The sequence below is a fragment of the Lepidochelys olivacea genome (genome assembly GCF_965140295.1).
Source record: "Lepidochelys olivacea isolate rLepOli2 genome assembly, chromosome: 10".
Lineage (NCBI taxonomy): Eukaryota > Metazoa > Chordata > Testudines > Cheloniidae > Lepidochelys > Lepidochelys olivacea.
In genome coordinates, this window is record NC_140420.1 from 41,644,046 (window position 1) to 41,670,086 (window position 26,041).

The 26,041-nt window shown below is 44.5% G+C and overlaps 1 protein-coding gene across 1 annotated transcript in view; it reads left to right on the forward strand.

The window, feature by feature from the left end:
* Positions 1 to 26,041, forward strand: part of NPTN (neuroplastin) — a 139,596-nt gene that overhangs the window by 30,321 nt on the left and 83,234 nt on the right. Inside the window, exon 2 of the mRNA XM_084641693.1 lies at positions 3,045 to 3,312. Within this exon, the coding sequence (XP_084497819.1) occupies positions 3,237 to 3,312 (76 nt within the window). The 5' untranslated portion in view covers positions 3,045 to 3,236. The remainder of the gene's footprint in view (positions 1 to 3,044; positions 3,313 to 26,041) is intronic.

The following is a 26,041-nucleotide window of genomic DNA, read 5'->3' on the forward strand; positions in this document are numbered from 1 at the left end:
TACTGCACTGGGCAGCACAGTATGGGGAGGAGGTGACCAACCCTCTGTGGAAAAAGAAGTAGTTCAGGACTATTTAGAAAAGCTGGACGAGCACAAGTCCATGGGGCCGGATGCACTGCATCCGAGAGTGCTAAAGGAGTTGGCAGATGTGACTGTAGAGCCATTGGCCATTATCTTTGAAAACTCATGGTGACTGAGGGAGGTCCCGGATGACTGGAAAAAGGTTAATGTAGTGCCCATTTTAAAAAAGGCAAGAAGGAGGATCTGGGGAACTATGGGCCAGTCAGCCTGACCTCAGACCCTGGAAAAATCATGGAGCAGGTCCTCAAAGAATCAATTTTGAAGCACTTAGAGGAGAGGAAAGTGATCAGGAACAGTCAGCATGGATTCACCAGGGCAAGTCATGCCTGACTAATCTAATTGCCTTCTATGATGAGATAACTGGCTCTGTGGATGAGGGAAAAGCAGTGGACGTGTTATTCCTTAACTTTAGCAAAGCTTTTGATACAGTCTCTCACAGTTTTCTTGCCAGGAAGTTAAAGAAGTATGGGCTGGATCAATGGACTGTAAGATGGATAGAGAGCTGGCTAGATCATCGGGTTCAACGGGTAATGATCAATGGCTCCATGTCTAGCTGGCAGCTGATATCAAGCAGAGTGCCCCAAGGGTCGGCCCTGGGGCCGGTTTTGTTCAATTTCTTCATTAATGATCTGGAGGATGGTGTAAATTGCACTCTCAGCAAGTTTGTGGATGACACTAAACTGGGGGGAGTGATAGATACACAGGATGGTAGGGACAGGATACAGAGGGACCTAGACAAATTAGAAGATTGGAACAAAAGAAATCTGATGAGGTTCAACAAGGACAAGTGCAGAGTCCTGCACTTAGGACGGAAGAATCCCATGCACTGCTACAGATTAGGGACCGAATGGCTAGGCAGCAGTTCTGCAGAAAAGGACCTAGGGGTTACAGTGGACGAGAAGCTGGATGTGAGTCAACAGCTTGCCCTTGTTGTCAAGAAGGCTTACGGCATTTTGGGCTATATAAGTAGGAATATTGCCAGTAGATCGAGGAACATGATCATTCCCCTCTATTCGGCATTGGTGAGGCCTCATCTGGAGTACTGTGTTCAGTTTTGGGCCCCACACTACAAGAAGGATGTGGAAAAATTGGAAAAAGTCCAGCGGAGGGCAACAAAATTGATTGGGGGCTGGAGCACATGATTTATGAGGAGAGATTGAGGGGACTGGGATTATTTAGTCTGCAGAAGAGAAGAATGAGGGGAGATTTGATAGCTGCTTTCAACTACTTGAAGGGAGGGTCCAAAGAGGATGGATCTAGACTGATCTTAGTGGTAGCAGATGACAGAACAAGGAGTAATTGTCTAAAGTTGCAGTGGGGGAGGTTTAGGTTGGATGTTAGGAAAAACTTTTTCACTGGGAGGGTGGTGAAACACTGGAATGGGTTACCTAGGGAGGTGGTGGGAACTCCTTCATTAGAGGTTTTTAAGGTCAGGCTTGACAAAGCCCAGGCTGGGATGGTTTAGTTGGGGATTGATCGTGCTTTGAGCAGGGGGTTGGACTAGATGACCTCCTGAAGTCCCTTCCAACCATGATAGTCTATGATTCTATGATTCTATAATAATACTCATCAGGCTTTAAGGGTAGGTGGTGCTAATGGGCTGAAGCAGAGATCAGGAGGGGGTGTGACGTTATTGACATAAACTGTGACTTTATAGATCATTGTTGCAACCACTGTTATATATTTGCAGCAAAGGTGGTTGTGTGAGATGTCTATGACAAGGTTATGATTTGCTGGTTATGATTGTATTATCTGTATGCATGTATCATTTTTGTATTTAAAGTTATAAGTATTGGCTCTATACTGTCTGTATTTCAAACTTGTGCTGTGCTTCTGGGTGACACCCCAGAGAATTTGGCATCAGCTCTGCCTAGCCTGCTTGATGGCCCATTAAGGACCATCAACTATAGAATTGATCCACTGAGAGAAGGCAGATACACCTTGTGACTCAGCAAGGCATGCAGTGACATTCCTAGGGACAGAACTCTAAGGTTTTTCCATGTCATGTGCTGGATAGCTTGTCTTTGAAACAAAGAAAGCAGAGGCCACATGGCAAGAGACTATAAAAGGCTGCAGCATCTCCTCCCTCTTGTCTTCAATCCTGCGTCTGCCTCTGGAGGGAATTTGCTACAAACTGAAGCTCTGAACAAAGGACGGAATGACCCATTCCAGCTGTGGATGTACTTGAGACTTGATTTGAACCTGCAGTTTATTCCATCACTGCTACAAGCCTGAACAAAGAAGTTTGCCATTACTGTATGTAATTGATTTCATCTAAACAATCTTAACTCTCTCATTTATATTTCTTTCTTTTTATGAATTAACCTTTAGATTTTACAGGATTGGCAACAGCGTGATTTGTGGGTAAGATCCAATTTGTATATTGACCTGGGTCTGGGACTTGGTCCTTTAGGATCGGGAGAACCTTTTTTCTTTTACTGGGGCATTGGTTTCCATAACCATTTGTCCCCATAATGAGTGGCACTGGTGGTGATACTGGGAAACTGGAGTGTCTAAGGGAATTGCTTGTGTGACTTGTGGTTAGCCAGTGGGGTGAGACCAAAGTCCTCTCTGTCTGGCTGGTTTGCTTTGCCTTAGAGGAGGAGACTCACCACCCTGGGGCTGTGACTGCCCTGCTCTAAACAATTTGTCTTGACTTGATACTCTCAGAAGTGTCCCACCAAAGGGAGCATCATTACAGGGGACTCTGGGTTGGGGGAGGGGAGGTGGCACTAAGGGGCTGCAACAGGGTTGGGGGGCTCTGAGGAGGGGGAAGTGTCAGTAAGGGGTGCAGCAGGGACAGGGGGCTCTGCGCTGGGGAGGGGGTGGCACTTAGGGGGTGCAGCAGGAATAGGGGCTCTGAGCTGGAGAGGGGAGGGAAGGGGGCAGTAACGGGCTGCAGTACGGTGGCCGGGCAGGTTAAGGGCCCGTGCTGTCACGTGACACAGGTCACTTTCTCCCAGAGCCTGTCACGTGAGCATGCAGCTCCATGGGTGGAGCTTCGCTTCCTCCCGCTCCGGCGTCTCGCGGGGCTTGGCGCTGCGGTAGGAGGTCGGAGGCAGAAGGACGGAGCCGGTCCCTGTTCGCTCCTCGGTGTCGCCGCTGTTCCCCTCCCGCCCCAGGCCGTGTCGCGCTGTGTCCGGCCTGAGAGGAGGATGTCGGGCTCCGGGTCGCTCTGCCTGTTGCTGGCCGCCGCCTGCCTCATCTCGGGTCCCGCCGCAGCGCAGAACGGTGAGTGGGAGGGGAGCCGGGCGCGGGGGGAGGGAGGTGGGCTGGGGATCAGGGTATGGCCGGGCTGAGGAGCGGGGTGGGGGTTGTGAGGGGGCTACCTCCCATATATGGGGAGGCAGCATGGTGCTGGAAGAGAAGGGGGGGTGAAAGGGACAGGGGGATGGGCGGTGGGGTGCGGGGGCAGGTGTGTGTGAAGGGTGAGAGCAGGGTACAGTGGTGCTGGGGAGGAGCCTGAGAGAGGCTGGTAGGAAGCAAGGCTGATATGTGGGGGTGGGCAGAGAAGTGGAGAGGAGTGTGGCTGTGGTGGGGGGAACTGGAGGCTGCTGAAAGGGAGAGCAGAAACAGCAAGAGATGGGGGGATTAACAGTGAGGTGTGTAGAGCTGGAAGGGGTGAGTAGCTAGTGTGGAGGGAGGTATGTTTCTGAGGGTGGTTTGAGAGAGAGTGAGGCAGGGCAGTAGTGAATCGGGGTGGTGTGTGGATAGCAGAATAAATTTGATTCGCCTGGGTAAGCAGCAAGGCACAGACAGAAGCAGGTGTGCACGCTGGATGCCCTGATCTCTTAGGGCAAGTCTGCACTACAAAATTAAGTTACATCGACATACAGCCATCACAATAATTAAATCGTTTTTGCATGTCCTCATTACACTCCTTGTGTTGGCGGCTCGTGTCTTCACCAGGAGCGCTTGCACTGATTTAGCTGTCAGGGTAGGGCAGGGGTGGCCAACCGGTGGCTCCGGAGCCACATGCGGCTGTTCAGAAGTCAATATGCAGCTCCTTGTATAGGCACCGACTCTGGGGCTGAAGCTACAGGCGCCAACTTTCCAGTGTGCAAGGGGGTGTTCACTGCTCAACCCCTGGCTCTGCCACAAGCTCTGTCCCCACTCCACCCCTTCCTGCCCCCTCCCCTGAGCCAGCCATGCCCTCGCTCCTCCCCCTCCCCCCCAGAGCCTCCTGCATGCCTTGAAACAGCTGATCGGCAGGTGTGGGGGAGAGGGAGCTGATGGGGGCCTGCTGATATATTACTATGGCTCTTCAGCAATGTACAATGGTAAATTCTGGCTCCTCCTTAGGTTCAGGTGGCCACCCCTGGTGTAGGGCATTGTGGGATGGCTTCTGAAAGGCAGCAACAGTTGATGTAAGCAATGCAGTGTCTACACTGACACTGTGTTGACCTAACTATATAACCTAAGCGCTACACCTCTCATGTAGGTGGAGTAATTAAGTTGGTGTAGTGAGTGGACTGCATCAGTGGGAGCTGTATTTTAGTGTAGACGCTTACCAAGTTTGGTCAATGTAAGCTGTCTTATGTTGACATAATTCTGTAGTGTAGATCCGGCCTAAGCGCTGGAGCAGCAAAAGCAATATGATCTGCTGAATACTGGAGTGTGGAAAGTGGATCTGGAAATCTAGTGCCGTTCTGTAAGAAGAACGTAGAGAGTCAATGTGGCTATATGTGAAAAAGATTGTTTGTTTATGCAGAGTTCAGCAGTTGCCACTTTAACTACTCTCTGCCAAGATATAAATATATAGTTTAAAAAGTATACTTGTGCTAATAGTTACTGTGAAAACATAATGCTTTGGATCAGTCATCCCACTTAAAATCTCTGATGGCCCTTCTGAACCTGTTCTGAATAGCAGAACCTGTTCATGCAGTGCAAATATTATTTAAACATTAAATGCTGTCTGCAATGTCAAGACCCATAGCTTTAAATCACAGCTGCTTTCTGAATTTTTGTATCTCAAGGAGCTTCTGAGGCATATAACGCCTTATGCAGCATATGAGATGCTCCTGGTAAAATGGAATGTCTCTGTCCGCCTACTAAATCTGCATCTGCTGAGCTGCTTTAAGTGATTTATAATGGAATAAAATTGTAGTTCCTTAGCAACCAAAGAGAGATCCTCTGATAGGGCCATAAAGGAAAAACGGTTTGTTTTCTCATAGGGTAGTGTGTGCTAAATCTAGCATAGCATACCATCTCCATGGTGCGAGTTTGCAGCTAAGTGCATGATAATGGCGATGTAAAGCAGGGCCAAGAGGCTGGGTTAAATGAGTGAAACTCTTTTCAAGGAAGGTCACGCAGAGCTTATAAAAATGAATAAGAACGGCCCTACTGGGTCAGACCAAAGGTCCATATAGCCCAGTATTCTGTCTTCTAACTGTGGCCAGTGCCCCAGAGGGAATGAACAGAACAGGTAATTATCAAGTGATCCATCCTCCGTCGCTCATTCTCAGCTTCTGGCAAACAGAGGCTAGGGACACCGTTCCTTCCCATCCTGGCTAATAGCCATTGATGGACCTATGTGACTTGATGAGACATGTGATCCTAAAGCTAGTGCAGCGGTTCACTAATTGTGGTGTGTGAAATTGTTGCAACTGGGACCCTGTAACAGGGTGTTCTGTCCCCTTTAAGGGGTGGAACCTGGGGCTAGCCAACCCCTGTTCCGTGACCTGATTCTTTAAGGAAACAGGTACTGAAGAGAGCAGTGGACTGGCACCAGCTGTTAATCAGGTAGATACCTCTTTAACATTTAACATGATAACATCCAGCGGGTAGGTGAGGATCAGAAGTAGAGCCTGGAGAGGAGATTTGCAGGGGAGCATTGAGTCAGGAGGGAGGCTCCTTGGGATGGGAACCAGAAGCAGAGGGGAGATTGTGCAAAGTAATGCATATTGGAAAACATAATCCCAATTATACATACAAAATGATGAGGTCTGAATTAGCTAAAAGAAAAGGAGTACTTGTGGCACCTTAGAGACTAACCAATTTATTTGAGCATGAGCATCCGATGAAGTGAGCTGTAGCTCACGAAAGCTTATGCTCAAATAAATTGGTTAGTCTCTAAGGTGCCACAAGTACTCCTTTTCTTTTTGCGAAGACAGACTAACACGGCTGTTACTCTGAAATCTGAATTAGCTGTTACCACTCAAGAAAGACATCTTGGAGTTCTCTGAAAACCTCCTCTCAACATGTACCAGCAGTCAAAAAAGCTAATGGAATGTTAGGAGCCTTTAGGAAAGGGATAGATAATAAGACAGAAAATATTATAATGCCATTATATAAAGCCCTAGTACACCCACACCTTGAATGCAGTGTGCAGTTCTGGTTGCCCCATCTGAAAAAAGGTATGTTAGAATTGGAAAAAGTACAGAAAAGGGCAAAACACATGATGGGGGTATGGAACAGCTTCCATATGAGAAGAGATTAAAAAGACTGGGAGTGTTCAGTTTGGAAAAGAGACAACTAAGGGGGGGATATGATAGAGTGTGGAGAAAGAGAATAAGAAAGTGTTGTTTACCCTTTCACGTAACACAAGAACCAGGGGTCACCTAATGAAATTAATAGGGAGCAGGTTTCAAACAAACAACAGGAAGTACTTCTCCAGACGAGACATAGTCAATCCGGAAACTCGTTTCCAGGCGGTGTTGTGAAGCTCAAAAGTATAACTACGTTCAAAAAAGAAGTAGATAAATTTGTGGAGGATAGGTCTATCAGTGGCGGTTAGCCAAGCTCTGGGTGTCCCTAAGCCTCTGACTGCCGGATGCTGCAACTGCACAACAGGGAATGCATCACTTGATAATTGCCCTCTTCTGTTCGTTCCCTCTGAAGCATCTGGCAGGCAACTCTCAGATGAGAGGATAGTGGGCTAGATGGACCATTGGTCTGACCCAGTATGGCTGTTTTTATGTTCTTATTGGTGTGCTGGGGAGCCTGTCTGAATCACAGTCCAGCTCCAAGGAGGAGGGAGAGGGGCCAAGTATAAGAGTCCAAAGACCACAGGAGCCTCTATGTAGTGGGGCTGGAGCTTGGATACTGGTGGGCTGGGGAAGCGTATTTGAATCACGGCACAGCTCCATGAAGGAGAGCTGTGCAGTCCTTTTATGAAGGGGAAAGAAGTTCAGTCCAATAACCAGGGCAGGAGGAGACCTGTGGGAAAGACTGTCCCGTGAGGCCAGGGCCTGCAGTGGGACTGACCGAACTCCCTGGCTCAGAGGGAACTGGGGAGGGGATCTGGGAACCTGAAGCCTTGGAACTAGGGTGAATTGGAGCTGAAGCTTCCTGGTGCTCAGGTAAGAATCAGGGATCCATTGTTAATAGAAATCAGGCCAGATGGCTTCCTGTCAAAGGAAAAGGAAGAGTTGATTAAACTGTCATAGGGTGGGGCACTCAATTTTGAATTTAACAAAGTGCTGCTCAGTAACTTGCGGTTAAGAAGAAGAGAGGACTTTAGCCTGATACCTGACAGAATTTTGGGATTTTTTTTTTATGCCCTTCAGCACTAGGTATCTCTGCAAGGATTTTTTCCCTGATTGCCATTAAAAATAAGTATAGGACGAACCTCAGTGTAGAACTGGACCTCTGACAAGCTCTCTAGTATCTAGTGAGTATCACTAGTCTACATAGCAACTACTATATATTCTGTGACGCAAGCACACCCTTCTCATTAACGACACTTTTAAAATTTTCTCTGAGCTATTCAAAATGTTTAATATTTTTCTTGATTTTAAACTTTGTAAAAAGTAAACAAAGTAAATTTTGGCTCATGTTCAACAACAATCCAGATTAGAATTAAGCAGCAATTTCAAATTAGACAAATTAAAAAATCAAGCCATTGACTTAATTTAGCAGCATATAAAAACATCATTTGACATATTTCATTGTTTTCTATAATTTGAGTAACATAACCGACATAAATTAATAATTGATGCTTTTGATTCACTGTCTAAAAACCCAAGATGTTTTATAAAAAGAAAAGGAGTACTTGTGGCACCTTGGAGACTAACCAATTTATTTGAGCATAATGTGGTACATGAACCAATAAAGTTTGAACAGCTAAGCTGGTGAGATATATAATCTAGGTGGGTTCTGCAACCAGGAAGTATACAGGTGCAGTGGTAAAACACTAAAAATTAGCTAGTAAATATTAAGACATAGTTGAAGGTATAAATGCTGTAGGGCTTAGAGGTTTTAGTGCAGAAAGATGGGACTGCGAATCTATGCACATTTTGAAATATATCTAAAAGGAAGGCGATCACTTACTATAAGTAAGGCTAAGATTTGTCACGCATGTTTTTAGTAAAGTCACGGACAGGTCACAGGCAATAAAGAAAAATTCACTGAAGCCAGTGACCTGTATGTGACTTTTAGTAAAAATATGCATGACAAAATGGGGAGCTGCAGGCTCCCTACATCACCCCGCGGGGCCTGGCTCGGAGCTGCAGGGTCCCCCCCACCGCCGGTGGCTCTAAGCTTGGGGAACCCCCGTCGTCTGCGTTGGCTCGGAGCTTCAGGGGTCCACCTCCACCTACAGCGGCTCCATGCTCCAGGGTATCCCTGCCGTCTGCGGCATCTTCGTGCTACAGGGTGCCCATGGGGGCTGGAGTTGTGGGGCGGCCCCCGGGAGTTCCCGGGAGCCCCGCCATCTGGGAGCGCTGGGCACTCCTGCCTCTGCCCCGGCTGGGAGCTCGGGCCCCTGCAGTTCCCAGCCGCCAGGAGTAACGGGGGACCCTGCAACTCCCAGACGTCTGGGGCTCAAGTCACAGAGGTCTCTGGAAGTCACGGATTCAGTGATCTCCTTGACAAAATCATAGCCCTAACTGTAAGTCACTGGTTTGCAATTTTTTCTTCAGCAGTGCTGCCATCTCTTCTGTTTTCAGACTTCTAAACATGGCAGTATAGGTTAAAGATTTCATATCTTCTCCAAGTCTCCATTTGTTTGTTTATTTGTAGAGGTTCTCAAATAAAAAGAAAAGGAGTACTTGTGGCACCTTAGAGACTAACAAATTTATTTGAGCATAAGCTTTCGTGAGCTGTCGGATGCATTCAGTGGAAAATACAGTGAGGAGATTTATATACATAGGGAACATGAAACAATGGGTGTTACCATACACACTGTAAGGAGAGTGCTATTACCAGCAGGAGGGTGGTGGGCGGGGTGGGGGGGGGGGGAAGGAGGGACCTTTTGTAGTGATAATCAAGGTGGGCCATTTCCAGCAGTTGACAAGAACGTCTGAGGAACAGTGGGGGATGGAGGGGGGGTATATATATGGGGAAATAGTTTACTTTGTGTAATGACCCAACCACTCCCAGTCTCTAGTCAAGCCTAAGTTAATTGTATCCAGTTTGCAAATTAATTCCAATTCAGCAGTCTCTCATTGGAGTCTGTTTTTGAAGGTTTTTTTTGTTGAAGAATTGCAACTTTTAGGTCTGTAATCAAGTGACCAAAGAGATTGAAGTGTTCTCCAACTGGTTTTTGAATATTATGATTCTTGATGTCTGATTTGTGTCCATTTATTCTTTTACGTACAGACTGTCCAGTTTGACTAATGTACATAGCAGAGGGGCATTGCTGGCACATGATGGCATATATCACATTGGTAGATAAGTGTTTTAAGGGGTCTGCATTAGTTATTCTAAACCAGCAATTCGTAGGAGGCAAGTCAATGGAACTGACCTATGTTGACAAGATAATAGTCTCAACCTGCTGCAAACATTATTGTTTTTAGCATTTACTTTGCAGCAGGGTGAGACTAATGGGGAATAGGCACCTAACTTCCTCTGATCCCTGTAAAAATGCTGTTTGGAATGTGCTGTGGATAAGTCTGACCTCCCTTCTGTCAGAGAAATGCTGTCTGACTCTTGTGGTCTGATTACTTTCCAGGTGTCCTCTCTGTTGAGTTTCTGTCTCTCTGTTATGTTTTCTATTTTATGTAAGTGAAGTGGGGGGAGCATTGAGTTAAATGGGTCATGTGCTTGTAACTGTTGTTTCATAGCAATGGCAGGTAGGATATAGAATAATGGGATTTGGTATAAGAAGTCTATGTAGACTGCATGCAGATCTGCAGCATAAACCTTTGCTTTGTGACAGTGAGTACCAGTCTTCAGATTAGTGAATGTTGACATAAAGCTGGGGTTAGGCTAAAGTGTTTAGCCCTGTAGTGCACTGATCATGATTTCTGTTGCTGGCATAAAGGCCTACCTAGCTAGCCAGGTAGTGTCAGGCGCTGGCATAAAGCAAGTCCTTTTAGACACAGAACTAGAACCCTAGTTAAGGCATGTGGTGTTTGGATGGAGTGGACTAAGCTCATTAATTAGAATATTTATTACTTAGCACACACCCATCCCAACTTTTCAATTGGAATAAATGATGGTTGTCCCAGTATTTGATAGATTGCCTCAAGATGCTTTGAGATTGTGCTCAGTTGTAGGAAATGTAGATAGCCTTAGTGCAGAGTTCAATTTACCTATGTCTACTTTGGCAATTGAACGACAACACTTCTGTCTTTCAGAGGTGTTAGTCGTCGTCCCCCAAGCCCCAGAAAACAAAAGTTTTGCCATGACAAGTGCCAGTGTGAACAGTGCGTTCCTGCCGACAATGCGAACGCCACTTGTTGGGAGTGGAAGTGTTTTGTTGGCAGGAGAGCCGACAGTGGCTACACCGCACGACTTTTAGTGACATGGGTGTAGCTGTGTAGTGTAGACATAGTCTTAATGTCACAAAAGGAAACTTTTCAGAGTAGTAGCCATGTTAGCCTGTATTTGCAAAAAGAAAAGGAGTACTTGTGGTACCTTAGAGACTAACCAATTTATTTGAGCATAAGCATAAGCTTTCGTGAGCTACATCCAATGAAGTGAGCTGTAGCTCACGAACGCTTATGCTCAAATAAAAGGAAACTTGTTCGTTTCTTAAAGAATGTGCATTGCCACTAATAAAATCAAAGATCAGTGACTTAAAAATGCAACAAAAACAAATCACTACAGCTTGAATAGGTCTACTTAAGTATTTTAAGTTTGGTAACAACTTGCTTAGAAATGTGACTTTTAAATACAATAAATATTGTATTCATTCCTATCATGCTGAAGGATCCCAAAATGTTTTACAAACTATACCTAGGGATCACACTATCTATTTGAAACCTAGTCATCATTGTAGTGTAAGGTTTCAGTGTTTCACAGTGCACAGTAACACTGCAAGAGTTTAGGACAGGAAGTTAAAAGCATAGCAGTTGAAATTGAAGAAGACATTACCACAGTATTTTGATGAAACACCTTGCTCCTCCAAAAATGCTATGGTGTCTTGAATGGCCCACAGGCAAGCAAATCTCTGTATTTCGGTCTCAGACAAAAGATTGTCATTGATTCGGTAGGGTGAACTTAAAAAAAATTACTGTGAAGTTTCCTCTTCAAATGAATGGGGAATAATAAGTTATTTTTAATAATTTAAAATTCTATTGGAGCTTTATTAAGTGCTTTTTAAGATTGTGAAGATTCTAAAAACATATCAAATTTGAAGCATTTAGAGAAATTGACATTCTTGCAATTTAAACTTTCATGGGAATTCCTGGGAGAAACTTGTCAGATTTTGCAAGACTGAGTGGATGTCTACTTTGCAATATAAGCGAAGGGTCAGGGGGACTCAAGCCCACTAGTTCAGTATTTGCAAGCCTGGGCTTGAATGTCCACACTAAATATTGACCCTAGGTTTAGAATTTCTGAACCCAGGTCTCTCACCCATGCTTGGGCGTTGACACTGCATTACACAGACCTGAGTCAAACCAGCCTATTCTGAGCTTCCTAGTGCCCTTCCCAGCTGTAGCTGCTTTAGCCCTTTGTTTGTGGTGCAGTGTGGGAAAACTTGACTGTCTACCCCACAGCTCGCAGGAAGTTGTCACAGCCTGCCAAAATATTCTGCCGAGCTGTCTTTTGGGTCTGCACACTCTCGGCAACATTGAAGAGTCACCATTTGAAGAACTTGTCTTGGATGTGCTTCCACTCCTGTTTCAAGATATGGGCAGAGCGGACATTTAGATGGTGTTTTATGACCCTACTGAAGGCATCTGTTGGAGAAGGAGGAGCATGCAGACATGGCAAACTTGATGTGGCTGATGCCTCTCGTGACTCCTGGTGTAGCTGCTGATACCCCCTTTGCAGACCAGCACTTCTGGAGGTGGGCCAAAACCACAGACTTTTGGGATCACATTGTCATGCAAACCTGAGATGACCAGAAGTGGTCCAGAGCTTTTTCAGGCAGAAAGCTACGTTTTTGGAGCCATGTGAGCAGCTTGCCACAGCTCTCCAGCATCACAACACATGCATGAAGGCTGCTTTGCTGGTCCAGAGGCAGGGGGCTATAACCATCAGGAAGCTGTCTACCCCAGACTACTACAAATGTGTTGCTATCCATTTTGGTGTTAGAAAGACAGCTGTGAGTAAAGTGGTTGCCTCAGAAACCTCTGCCATCAGGCATGTGATTTAACCAAAGGTGGTGGGCATAAACAATATCCCTGAAGTAACTGCTAGTTTTGAGAAAATGGGGTTTCCAAACTTTGCTGGGGGTGTTTATGGGACTCATTTATCCATAGTTTGCCCTCCTGAAGGAGCACGTGCATACGTAAACTGTGAAGGATACTACTCCATTGATATTGTGGACTATAGAAGCTGATTTATGGATGCCAGCATGAGCTGTACTGGAAAAGTTCATGGTGCTAGGACAGGGGTCGGCAACTTTTCGGAAGTGGTGTGCCAAGTCTTCATTTATTCACTCTAATTTAAGGTTTCACATGCCAGTAATACATTTTAACGTTTTTAGAAGGTCTCTTACTATAAGTCTATAATATATAACTAAACTAATGTTGTATGTAAAGTAAATAAGGTTTTTAAAATGTTTAAGAAGCTTCATTAAAAATTAAATTAAAATGCAGAGCCCCCCGGACAGGTGGCCAGGACCTGGGCAGTGTGAGTGCCACTGAAAATCAGCTCAAGTGCCACCTTTGGTATGTGTGCCATAGGTTGCCTACCTCTGTGCTAGGATTTTCCGCTGTTTGGGAGTCTACCTCCGTGGTCAGGCTGGGACGCTGTTTCCACCAAATGACATTGTCATAAATGGAGATGTTAGGGGGCTTATTCCTTCACCCACTTACTTCCCTGGTCCTTCTCGCATGAACAGAGAGCAACAATACCCGAAGTCCAAAGGTGCAAACAATTCGATGTTTATTGGGGTGAATTTCCAGCAAGCAGGATTCCAGTTTCCTTCCTTAGTATCCTCCTTCCCAGCTCTGACACCACAGAGCCTTACACCTGTGTCCCTGTTCCCATTCCTGCCCTTAGAAAAACATGATTCCAACTTCCTGACTCCCATTCCCTGTTCCCATTTCCCCCTTTAGCAAAACATGATTCCAATTTTCTTACCCCCATTCCCTGTTCCCATCTCCCCCACACACCCACACCCACCCACTTCCTCATTGACTACAGATTATATAGTAAAACTTGAGTTCTGCTTAGCTATTCCTTAACCAATCATTTTCCTGAAATTTAACTAACCAATCCTAACATATTGTAACATGATTATGTAACCAATTATATCCCACCACCTTAATTAGTTTACACCCAGCAAAATTAATTATACAGCAGACAGGAACAATCACAGAACCAGACAGAGATTATACAGACAAACAATAGCAAAGTGGGAACTATAATGACAAGACAATACAGAAGTGAGGATTTCACATCCCAGCTATTGATAAGTGAGTTCTTGCCAGACAGGATGCTATCAAACTAAGTTTCCTTTTACATTTTCTAGGCACTTCCCTTTCTCTGGAGGTGATAGGAATACAATTCTGTCCTGATAGTGCCTAACAGCCCAATAGCACCTTATTTCAATGTGACTCGTTTGGAATGTGAGGATGTGACTGTTGGCTTCCTAGCTTATGGCTGCCTCTGCTGCTTAGCTAAAGGCCTTAGCCTAAGAACAGGGCCTCAGACTGTCACAGTAAGAGAAGGCCCTTAACCAGCAGACAGTGATTTTGATTCTTTCTTTTATACCTCTAGAACTAGCCAAGTGATAAGAATACACCTAAATTCTTAAAGTACAGGCCTTTGCAGACAGGCCTGAATATCTTTATCCTAACACTCCACCCCTTTTTTTTCTTTTGGGATCCTCCTGCCCAGGCATCCCTGGAAAAGCATAGGACATATGGTGACACATTTCCTGATAGGGCCAGGCATCAAGGTGGAAGGTGTCGATATTCCATTTGTCCCACTGCCCCTTGTGTAGTATAGTGCCCTGCACCTTCTCTCGTACGGGCATACCACGCCTATTCCAATTAGTGTTCCAGACTTCCCATTATAGTGGGCCCGAGAAGGTTAGGTCCAGGTTGTCTAGTACACTGCAGGGTTTGGAGGGCTTATTACATTACTTATAGGTTATCTCCCTATGCAGCGTAACACAAGTACAGTTAACAATTCAAAATCCACAGCAACACCAAGTCCTGACCACTGCAGCCTGGTCCAACATCTGAGACACCCCCAAAACACTGCCTCTCCTCCTTCGATGGGGTCACGATCTTGTGTCCAGTTGCTGGCAGTTGCAACAAGCTGCCCCTGGAGGTTTTGCTTGCTTTTGTCCATATCATAAGTCCATTGAATGTTCACAGAGAGGCTATCCCCTTTTGCCTTGGCTTATGAAGTCATATCCTGATCTCAGAGGGCCTGGCAAATGAAGGTTTAATTATACTCTCAGTAGGTAGAATAGTGGTTGAATGCGTATTTGGCAGATTGACATCCCGTTGGTGCTGTTTACAGAAGTGTGTGGATTCCAGTGGAATTAGTGCTGTCTGCATTTACTGTGGCTTGCTGTGCTCTTCACAAGCTTTGTGAAACCAAAGGTGAGCCATTTGCCCCTGAATGCACTTCTGACAGTAATGAATTGCTGAACTGGTACACTCAGCCAGAAAGTTCACCTGTCACTGTCTGGAGCAGGATCTGCCTGGACAAAAAATCAGGGCTGTTTTGTGCTCCCATATTATGGACTTGCATGGGCCAATGGAAGAGGAAGAGTAGTATGTTTCTGAATGTGTTTATATAACAGTGTTAACAGTAAATGAGGAACTGTCACTGTATGCAATAAATGGGCGGTGGGGAGTGATTGTCATGATTTTTAATTATGGACGAGATTACTTCTTATGAAAAGGTGTGTGTGTGGGGGGGTGCACTGTGTGGCAACAGTTGTGGATTTTCCTCATGGATTGATGTAAATAGATGTATTGAGAAATTGTGTTTGGAAACAACTTCCCAGTTGTGCTGTATCCTGTGTTTCTCTCTATTATTCAACAAGGAATCCGGTGGCACCTTAAAGACTAACAGATTTATTTGAGTATAAGCTTTCGTGGGTAAAACCCCCACTTCTTCAGATGCATGGAGAAGTGGGGTTTTTACCCACGAAAGCTTATACTCAAATAAATCTGTTAGTCTTTAAGGTGCCACCGGACTCCTTGTTGTTTTTGTGGATACAGACTAACACAGTTACCCCCTGATACTTTGTTATTCAAAATACACATTATATGATATGATGCAGTGATGGAAATAAACTTTCTACAAGTGCTTGCTCATGTCGATGCCATTCTAGGTGTGTGCTCGTCAGAGATTTTTGCCTTAGTGGTATCTGTAGGGCCAGCTGTGGCGCTCCCTTGAGTGCCACGTTCATGCGTCATTATATCAGGCACCACCGGCCCTATGCCTTCTCAGTTCCTTCTTACCACCCTTTGTGGTTAATCGGAGCGCCTTTTCTTGCATAGCAAGGATTAGCAGTCTCCACCATCCTTTCTGGTTCGCAAGTGTAGACACTTTTGATTCTTCTCTTCTCACCCATGCTAATCCTATCTTTAAATCCCACTGGACGTTGCTCTAAAATTGTTACTTGAACTATGATTGTATCCCATCTCTACTACTGTAGCCATGTTCCTATACCTCATGCCCCTATTGTCCATGGAGAAAAAAAAATCATACGTTTCGCATCACTAGGTTGGTGTCCATCTCCTCTTCAGATTCATTCATTGTGGTTTCCTTTTGATTTCTATATCAAATTCAAGTCTTGTCTTTCAAAGCTCACATAGCTTGACTCCTGGGTGTCTCATTGGCAATCATTATTTTTTTTTCTATTTTTTTTGGTCAAACCCAAACCACATGTCTAATTTAACCTCCACTTTGTCTCCTTTCACTTTCTGGGCTTTATTCCTTGTGGCCACTGTGCCTAGAAGCCCCTTGCAGAACCCTCAAAGTGCTTGTGACACTGTCCAAAGCAACCAGTTGCTTATTGTTGCAAACCACATTGTCCTCTTCCCCAACCGCACATTTTAACTTGGGTTTCAACTGAAGCTGTTCAGAGCAGGGCTATATCTTATTTGGCTATAAAGTTCCATGTTGTATAAATAACTAAAAAAACCCTAGGTAATTAGATAATTAAAATACATTCAGCTCATCTTTAAAGTTGTACTTTTAAGCCAGAAATAAACTTTAAAAAAAAAAAAAAGAAACAAGCTGATTTTAATCAGTCCAAGGATCAGTAATAATAAACAAATCAATGTACGTACATTCTCCTGGTTTTAGAAAGCATATACAGTAATCTCTTGATGTAGGACCTATACTATGAGATATTTGCTTTTTAAATATGTCCTGGATGTGATGGGATGGGAAAAGCAAATCATCCTCTTCCTCACTAAAGTAAAGTTGTCCCATATCCAAATATAATATTTAAAAGCACATTTATATAGTGCTGTATTGTACACATGGTTTTACTAACCTTGATAATACATATTCTGAAGAGCTTACTGTTTAAGAAAGAAAACAAACACACGAAAAATTGGATAGCATTTTAGGCAAAGGAGAAAGTAGGGTTAATTGCTGACGAGCAGCAGGGGTGCTTGAAGAGATGAGTTTGAAAGGGGGGAGAGGGCTCTTGGCAGGCAAGGGAAGTCTGAGGTTGTTTCAGGTATGGGGGAAAAGCATGACAGAAGGTGCTGTAGAGAGCGGAGAAGGAGACTAAATATTCAGTAAAGCAAACATATTGGGAAGAGTGCAAGATGTGGGATGAAGGGCACAGAATTGGGGGAGACAGGTAGGGCCAAGACTATGTAGGGCTGGGGTCGGCAAACTTTTTGGCCTGAGGGCCACATCTGGGTATGGAAATTGTATGGCGGGCCATGAATGCTCACAAAATTGGGGGTTGGGTGGGGGGAGGGCTCCCGCCGGGGTTTAGGAGGGTGCTCCAGACTGGGACCAAGGGGTTTGGAAGGAGGGGGATGAGGGCTGGGGCAAGGGTTTGGGGTGCGGGAGCGGGTCAGGGGTGCAGGCTCCAGGTGGCGCTTACCTCAAGCAGCTCCTGGAAGCAGCGGCATGTCCCCCCTCCGGCTTCTATGCCAGGTGGCTCTGTGTGCTGCCCTGTGCGCAGGCGCTGCCCCTGCTACTGTCATGGGCCACGGTTCCTGGCCATTGGAAGCTGTGGGGGCAGCATGCAGAGCCCCTTGGCTTCCCCTATGCATAGGAGCTGGAGGGGGGACATGCCACTGCTTCTGGAAGCCGTGCGGAGTGGGGTAAGTCCCAGACACCACTCCCTGGCGGGAAGACTCCCTGGCGGAACTCGAGGATGGATTAAAATGTCTGGAGGTCCGGATGCGGCCCCTGAGCCGTAGTTTGCAGACCCCTGATGTAGGGCATTGTAGATGAGTATCTTAAATTGGCTTAAGATGAGAAGTCAGTGGGAAATTCAAGAAAGGGGCTGATTTGACCAGAGGAAAGGGATGGTCACTGTAGTTGGCGTGTTTAGGACAGAAAGACAAGAACGTGAAAGGCAGAGGTTAGAGACGTTGTGGTCAAGGTGAGAGATATCCACAATGTGAACAAGAGATTTTTTTTAGCAATGATGTGAGTGAGGAAGGAGAAGATTTTGGTGCTATTACAGAAGCAGCATCAGTAGGATTTAGCAAGAAACAGGATATGGTGGGGGAGGGGAGCTTGATTACATTGAGTATGGTCTGGGAGATGGGAAGAATAGAGGGGTCAATAGAGAGGGGGGAAAAAAAGCAGAGGAGAGGGACAGGATAGAAACAAATTTGCTTTTGGGGAAAAATGGCAGAGAATGCAGTTTATAAGGCAGTTGAATATCAAGATTTTGAGGCAGATAGAGATGTGAGATTTTGACAGAGAAGAGACGTCAGGGTTAGAGAGGTAAACTTAGGAATCCTCAGTATCAAGATTGTATTTCAAATAATGGGAGTAGATGAAGGTGGCTGTAGTGAAATAACAAAGAAAGGAGCAAGAACAGAGCCCTGGGAATGCCAGCTGGTAGGAAGGAGAGTGAGGAGCCAGCTATTAGGGAGATGGTCAACAAGGTAAGAGCACAGTTCTGGAAACCAAGAATTGAGAGGTTTCGGAGTAGCAGCCATGTTAGTCTGTATCCACAAAGAGAAAAGGAGTATTTGTGGCACCTTAGAGACTAACAAATTTACTTGAGCATAAACTTTCGTGAGCTACAGCATACGATCAAGTGAGCTGTAGCTCACGAAAGCTTATGCTCAAATAAATTTGTTAGTCTCTAAGGTGCCACAAATACTACTTTTCTTTTTTCAAGAATTCAGAATGGAGGAAAGCAAAGAGTGTTTTAAGGCAGGAAAGAAATTGCGAATTAGAATGAAGTCTTAGATTGTTGGTGTGTCAGAGCAGTTTTAGTGAGATGGAGAGGCTTGGAAAATATTCTGATGGGGATTAAGGAGGGCTTGAAAGAGACATTGAGGTAGATCAAGGAGAGGAAGCAAAGGGTAAACAGCACACTACAGGATATTCAGATACAGCAGACTAAATTTGGGAGTCCAAATATTTTGACAAAGTTCCTCTAATTTTGTATTGGTAAGACTCTTCCATCTGAATTTCTTATAATGGAATGAAATAATGAACATGAAAATTGTAGCTGTATTGTAAACCAGATAGTTACCAGTTAAGGCAAAATGACAGACAGAATCACAAAAGCAAACCTTCAGTTGTTTTAGCATGATGGATTATGTTATGTTTGTAGAACAGTGTGTAACTAAAAACTCTTGAGTTTGGGATCCATCGGTAGAGAGGGTTTACTTGGATGGTTAAACTGCCTTAATCTCTGCGGGAAGTGGATGAGAAGGTCAGAACGGACATGGTGATTTGTTCAGGGCTTACATCCAGGAAATTGGGGTATTGCATTCTGTACTGGGTTTCTTGTAATCTCCTTTGCTGTACTTGTAAGCCTGGCTAGCTAGTGAGTTCTCCAGTTCTAAGGGTGATGAACTGTATTAGGTAGAGTTACTAGTTTGACAGGAAAGAGAGACTTCTTGGGATATTTTCAGAGTCCCAGAGCAGTTGGGCATCAAAGTCTCATGAAAAGTTAATGGGAGTTAGGTACCCAGCTGCCCTTTGTGCCTTTGAAAATCTTCTCCCCAATATCCTTAAATGGCACCTGATACAGTAAATAGAGGTAAGCATTGGTTTGATAAAATGTTGCTACACTTTTACACTTTAAAATGTGACAAATACAAGAACTTTTTTTTTTTTTTTACACTATGCAGCTTAGCAGCAAGTGTAACATATCAGGTGATAGGTGAGTGTTATGGTAGCAAACACAGTTCAGACCTGGGATTATTTTGGGTTGGTATTGGGGAAAAGAGTACAGGTATTTCTCAGGGGCAGGCTAAAGAGAAACTTTGTGCCAGGGACAAGTGGTGCAATTGTGCACGCTCCATGTTTTAAAAGATGGTTAGAAAGAGCTTTTATTGTTATTAAAGCTGAGTGCTGGCATTAGAGTGCTGGTGCTGGAAATGATGGTTTTATACCCACAGAACATAGGCAGTAGTACTACGCGGTCCCTGCACCATGCTGCCAAATGACAAATGTGCTTTAATTCCCACTAGGAAGGACCTCTTAATGGTTGGCATGGTTCATTCTTGATGCCTATGGAATACTTGTCTTTGGAGATTAACAGTACCAACTATTTCAGTTTGAGTTAGTGTTTCATTGTGGATACGTCTGTTCTTGGAACTTAAGAGTATGTCTACCAGCCTGCAGAAGCGAGCCTCTATGTCCAGGTCAGCAGGCTCAGGTGGTGGAGCTCATGCTAGCTTTCTGAAAAGAGCTGTGTAGACAGTGCTCTGAAGCCCACTTCCCTCCATAGGCTTCAGAGCTTGAACTGCAAATTCAAAGCATTGTCTGTACAGCTGTTTTTAAAGTGCCAGTGCAAGTCCTGCTTCCCTTGTCAGTTGACCTGGGCTTGGAGGCTCGCTCCTGTGGGCGGCGTAGACATTCCCAAGGAGACCACCAGCTAATCTTGCATAGGCCTAAGAAGAGTCATCAGATGGCAAACATTTTCAGTGGCCGCTAAATTGGGCTAGATTTGAACACCTGAAGCCAAAAAGGCTCCATATCCCATTAGTATTACTAATGCTCTGAGCTGTTCAACAGCTTGGTTTTAGTGTTTTACTTGATGGCTCGCTCCCACCCGTGTACCTGTAGTGGAAGACTTCAGCAAAATTGAGACAACAGCTAATCAGAACACTGCTTGTTTTAGTAATTTGAAACAAAATTAAAACTAGAAAAGTAAATATGGGATCATTTGACTTGTGGTGCGAGAATTTTTAATTACAGATTTATCTTAAAGTTACAAACTAGCATTCATATCTGGGAGCTTAATGTACAAATAGTCAGATGCTAATCATTCTTTAAGTCATTCTGAACCTAGATTCTCCCCCCCCCCCTTCCCCAATATTTGCATTAAGGTCTCGGATTTGACCTGTGACATTAAGGTCATGTATCTAATTTCTAGCTCTCATCTTAATTACTGTGGACAAGTCTGTTTCCTTGGCTTTCCCCTATTAAAGTACATTTTACAGACATCCAGATTAGGATTCCAAATGTTTCAGATGAAATTTCAACTGAGGTACTGCAGTTAATGTCTGTGGAAGTTCTTTATATTTCTTATAAGAACAAATGCTTGTAAAAGATCACCTGCTAAATGTCTAACACCTTGATTTTTACATTACGCCTTTGTGGGGTTTGGTGGCAGCAGTCTTTAGTTTCTAACCATTTCTCTTGCTTGATTCTCCTGCTTTCGCGCACTCTTCTTTTAAATTACTCTTCCTTTAATATTGCTTTTGTCAAACGTCTCTTCTGATATTTATGCTTTTTGTTTTTACCATTGCTTAGATGACTTTTTCCAGCTGCTGCTGCTTTTAAAATTTTTATTTTTATTTTCTTTAAACATTAGGGCTCTTTCTGTTCTGGACATGGCTTTACAACCCTCTTTTCATTGCACTCCATCTTGCCTTCACCTTTTTCTTTACAGTCTGGTGCTATCATCTCTTTCCTTTGCTCTTTCAGAACTATTTGAACTTTGTTCCACCCCCCTTTCTGCTGACTGCTCTATAACCTGCATTGAGGGGTTGGGTACTGAATGGAACAATTGAGAGAATTTTATGGTGGTGTAAAAACTTCACTCCCTAACCTATTGGCACATATTTTCTATTTGACATTCCTATACCTACTTCTTCCTACAAGCCAGGAGGATGTTTGCTATCTGAGATGGGCTTGTTACTGTGAAACTTTGTTACTTGCATTTCGGTCTTTCACGTCTTCTATATGATATCCAGTAGGCCTATTTGACAAGAATAAATATGGCACTACTGATGTTACCATGCAGTCAGGGTACACTGTACTCTGTGATTCTGAAAGTGTGGAATTTGCCACAGTGTTGTGCTCCATAATCCTAAGCTTTCATTTATAAAACTTCCTGGCCCCTTGTGGTTTTGAAAATAACCTTGGAAACATGAATGGAGTGTACAGCGATGCAGTGGTCTCTTCTTGGATCAGCAGACAGTCTGACTTAACTACTTTGAGGTGTGAACTGTCACATTTGCTTAACTCAATGTGAAGACAGTACAAACTTGAATTTAATATTGAACTAAATAACTGTCATGATGATTCACTTTCATATTTAATCTCTTTTTTTAGCTGAAAGGAAGTTTCTGCAGTGTTTGTAATTTGCCACACCAGAGTTCTACATAATGTATGCCCAGTTTACCCTTTTGTAAATGAGGCCTCATGTGCAATACATTGCATATCTTCAGTTCCTCTTGGACCGAGAAATATGCAGAGTGAGGGACATGTAGAAACTCAGGCTGTCAGGAGCAAACATGAGAAGCAGCCTCAGCAGAGATCCTTGGACACTGATAGGAGACTGCTTACAGTTTCCACTCTAAATGTTCTCTCCACTGTGCAACCTTCTCTCACCCCCTTCCTCATGTTTCTTAATCCCTTGCTTTGTCTTCAGGGCTACAAGTGTGTTTACATAGCAAGATAACTAAATGTGATAGTTCTTCTTAGAGTGCTGGTCCCTATGTGTATTCCACATGTTGGGACGTTTGCATGCCTTGTGCCTGAGTCCAGAAATTCTAACAAGCAATGTTTGTTGGTCTGCGCATGCCCAGTAGATGTCCTCATGCTCCCAACCGAGGTCATAAGAGGCAGTGTGGGCCAACACCTCTCCAGTTCCTTCTTACTGCTGCATGACCTGAGTTGGAATCCTGCATCCTCAGATTTTTTTTATAGAATCTATAAATCTGTTAATACTCTTTATACATCTAAGCCTTGTATTAGAGTTTTATAGTACTGTTAGGGTAGCTTGTTTTCTCGTGCTGGAGACTTCCTCCCTGCGATTTGGGACTATGCCCAGGGTCCTGGAGTTCAGGAACTCTCTCTTGCCCTCACTCTTTCTCTGTCCACTGCAATCACCAGCGCTGCCTCTACTGCTTGAGTGAGATGCATATCTCTGCAAAGTGCTGTACTGGTCATTCATTTCCACCAAGACCTCACAAAGCTTTGCTTAAGGAAAACACCTGATGGAGAAGGCTATGAGGCCCCTCTCTGGTCTGGGTCAGGGAGACCTCTCCCTTCCCTCTCCGGTACATTGGCCCCAACAGATGAGCAGCGTCCCTCAAAGAACATGCTTAGAAATGGATTTTGCACCACCTAAGCCCAAGGATTCTTTCTCCAGGGCTTCCCATGAGAGTAGGGGGCACTCTCATGGTCACAAAGAGAGTTCCCGATCAAGCATGCAGTCCCTCCCCGAGCCTGTCGAGGTCAGGTGAGCCTTTGTTGCAGACCCTAATGGACCAGCAGTGCTGGAAAATCCCCAGGCTGGAGGGTAAAGTGTTCAGGAAGAAAGATCTGTTGGTGACTCCTGCATTACTACACTGGAGGATGATTCTAATTTGGTGTCTCAGGAACTGGCTTCTCTCCAGCCATACACCTACAGTGGAACACCCCTGGGGACACACATCTCGAAGAACCATCGTTACTGCACAAGGTGAGTAACTTCCTCTCCCTAACAATCCCTCCCCCCACTTCCCCCCCCACAAAAAAAAAAAAACGCCCAACAACCCTGTTCCATATTTTTCCCACCCATACCCAACAACCCTCCAAGTTCACACGCAGGCTCTTTCCCAGCAATTTACTTCCCTCTCCCTCAGCTCCTCCATTATCCTTGACTCCCCCAAAGCTTTGCACCGCTTCTAGTGGGTGCGGGAAATACAGTTCTATGTTGTAGTTTAAATGAATTATTACTCAAGAGTTCTGTATTAATATGCCTAGTAAGAAAGCTATTTGTCAAAAAACATTTCCTAAATCTTTTTTTTTTGTCTGTATTGTTACAGACATACTTGCTGATGGGTACTTTGAAATAAATGACCAAAAATATTTGAAACTGGTGAGATTATATTGTGTTGTTTTGACAAATAAAATATGCAGAATTTTAAAATATTGTGGGCAGAATTTTTAATTTTTTGGCACAGAATTCTTCCAGGAGTATCATGTGTTCTACTACCAGTGTGCAGCTGAGCTGCTGTGGAAATGTCAGACTGTTCAGAGTCCTTGCTTCTTGGTCCCCTCTACAACCACAAGTTCTACCCATTCCCAGCCACCTGCAAAGGGCTACTTCTGGCATCTTGGTTAAGACCCATCTGCGACCCACCTCTTCTCCCATCACCTTTTGGGGGCCGTCTCATACTCTTCCCCTGTCACAAACCCCCTTCCCAGTCCTCCTCTTGGGACGACTCTTATGAGGTGATTCTTCCACGAGAGGTGGACTCCCTCCTGCAAAGAGGGGCAATAGAGCATGTCTCAGTTCACTATCAAGGGAGAGGGTTCTATTCCCTGTATTTCCTAGTCTCCAAAAAAGACGGAGGGTGGAGACCCATTCTGAACCTATGACAAGCTCAACATCTTTATTTGAAAGTTGAAATTCAGGATGGCTGCGTTAGCATCCATAATCCCCTCCCTACTGGAGATGATGTGATTCAGGGCTCTTGACATGATGGACACGTACTTTCTTATTAGACATTCATTACTCCACAGGGCATTCCTTCTGCTTGTGGTTGGCCAAGAACATCTCCAGTTCAGAGTCCTTACTTTTGGGTTGGTGACAGCATCTAGAGTGTTCATAAAAGTTTTCTTCGTGGTGGCAGCCCAAATGAGACATCAGAGTTTTCTCCCATCTGGGCAACTAGCTCTTGGTAGGCTGCTCCTGCCAGGAGGTCAAGCTGGCAGTTGTTGTTTCTGATCCATCTTCTAGTAGCCTTGGGCATTTGCATAAACAAAAGTCCATTTTATCACCCACAAAGATGATGATAAACTTTAATGAAGCAACACTGGACTCTGTTTCTGCAAGAGCTTTCCTTCCACAGAAAGATTTTTGTTAATGAACAGCCTGATCTCATGAATTTCCTGAAGTCCAAGAATTACAGACCAGTCAGTCTGATTTTGTTGCCTGGGCAGCTACTAGAGCAATGTATAAAACATTCAGATTGTAAATACCTGGAGGTTGAAGGGGTAATCACTGGCAGCCAGGGTGGATTTACCAAGAACAAATCATGCCAAACCAGCTTGATTTCCTTCTTTGATAGGTTAACTGGTTTGGTGGGTGGGGGAATGTGGTGGACAACAGCAAGGCTCTGTTAGACAGTCCCACATGACATTCTGCTAAGTGAGCTGGAGAAATGTGGGCTTGATAGAACTACCATTAAATGGATACATAATTGGTACCGTTGTAAACAAAGAATTAACTATTAATGGAATGATGTCAGATTGGAGGAAGGTCTCAAGTGAGGTTCCACAGGGATCTGTTCCGGGTCCAGTGTTACTTAACATCTTTATTTAAGGAATTGTATGTAGAAATAGAGAGCATACTGATCAATTTTGCTGATACACAAAGCTATGGGGGGCTTAGAGCTAAGATTCAAAGGGATCTTGATAAATTGGATAACTAGGCTATAAGACGACAAAATGAAAGAGTAGGGGTGCTATGCTTAGGGAAGAAAAACCAAATGCACAAATACAGAATGGGGAATAACTGGCTTGGCAGCAACACTGCTGAGAAGAATCTGGGAGTTGTGGTGGATCACAACCCCAATATGAGTCACCAATATGATACTGTTGCACCCCTCCCTCCCGAAAAAAAGGCAAATGCAGTTTTAGGTTGCATTAACAGAAGCATAGTATGCAAGTCACAGGAGGTGATAGTGCCACTCTACTAGGTCTGAGTAGGCCTCAGCTGAAGTATTGTGTCCCAACTTTGGTCACCAATGTATAGAAAAATCCAGAGGTGAGCAACAAAGATGGTCAAAGGGATGGAATGCAAGTCATCTGAGCAGAGGCTGAAGGAACTAGGTATGCTTAGTTTGGAAAAGAGGAGCTTGAGGGGAGACATGTTAGTGGTCCTCAAATACCTGAAAGGCTGCCATAAAAAAGATGGAGAAAAGTTGTTCTCTCTTGCCACAGAGGGCAGGACAAGAGGTAATGGGTTCAAACGACATCGTAGCAGATTTAGAGTAAATCTCAGGAAAAACTTCCTAATTGTAAGCAGAGTAGGACAATGGAACAGACA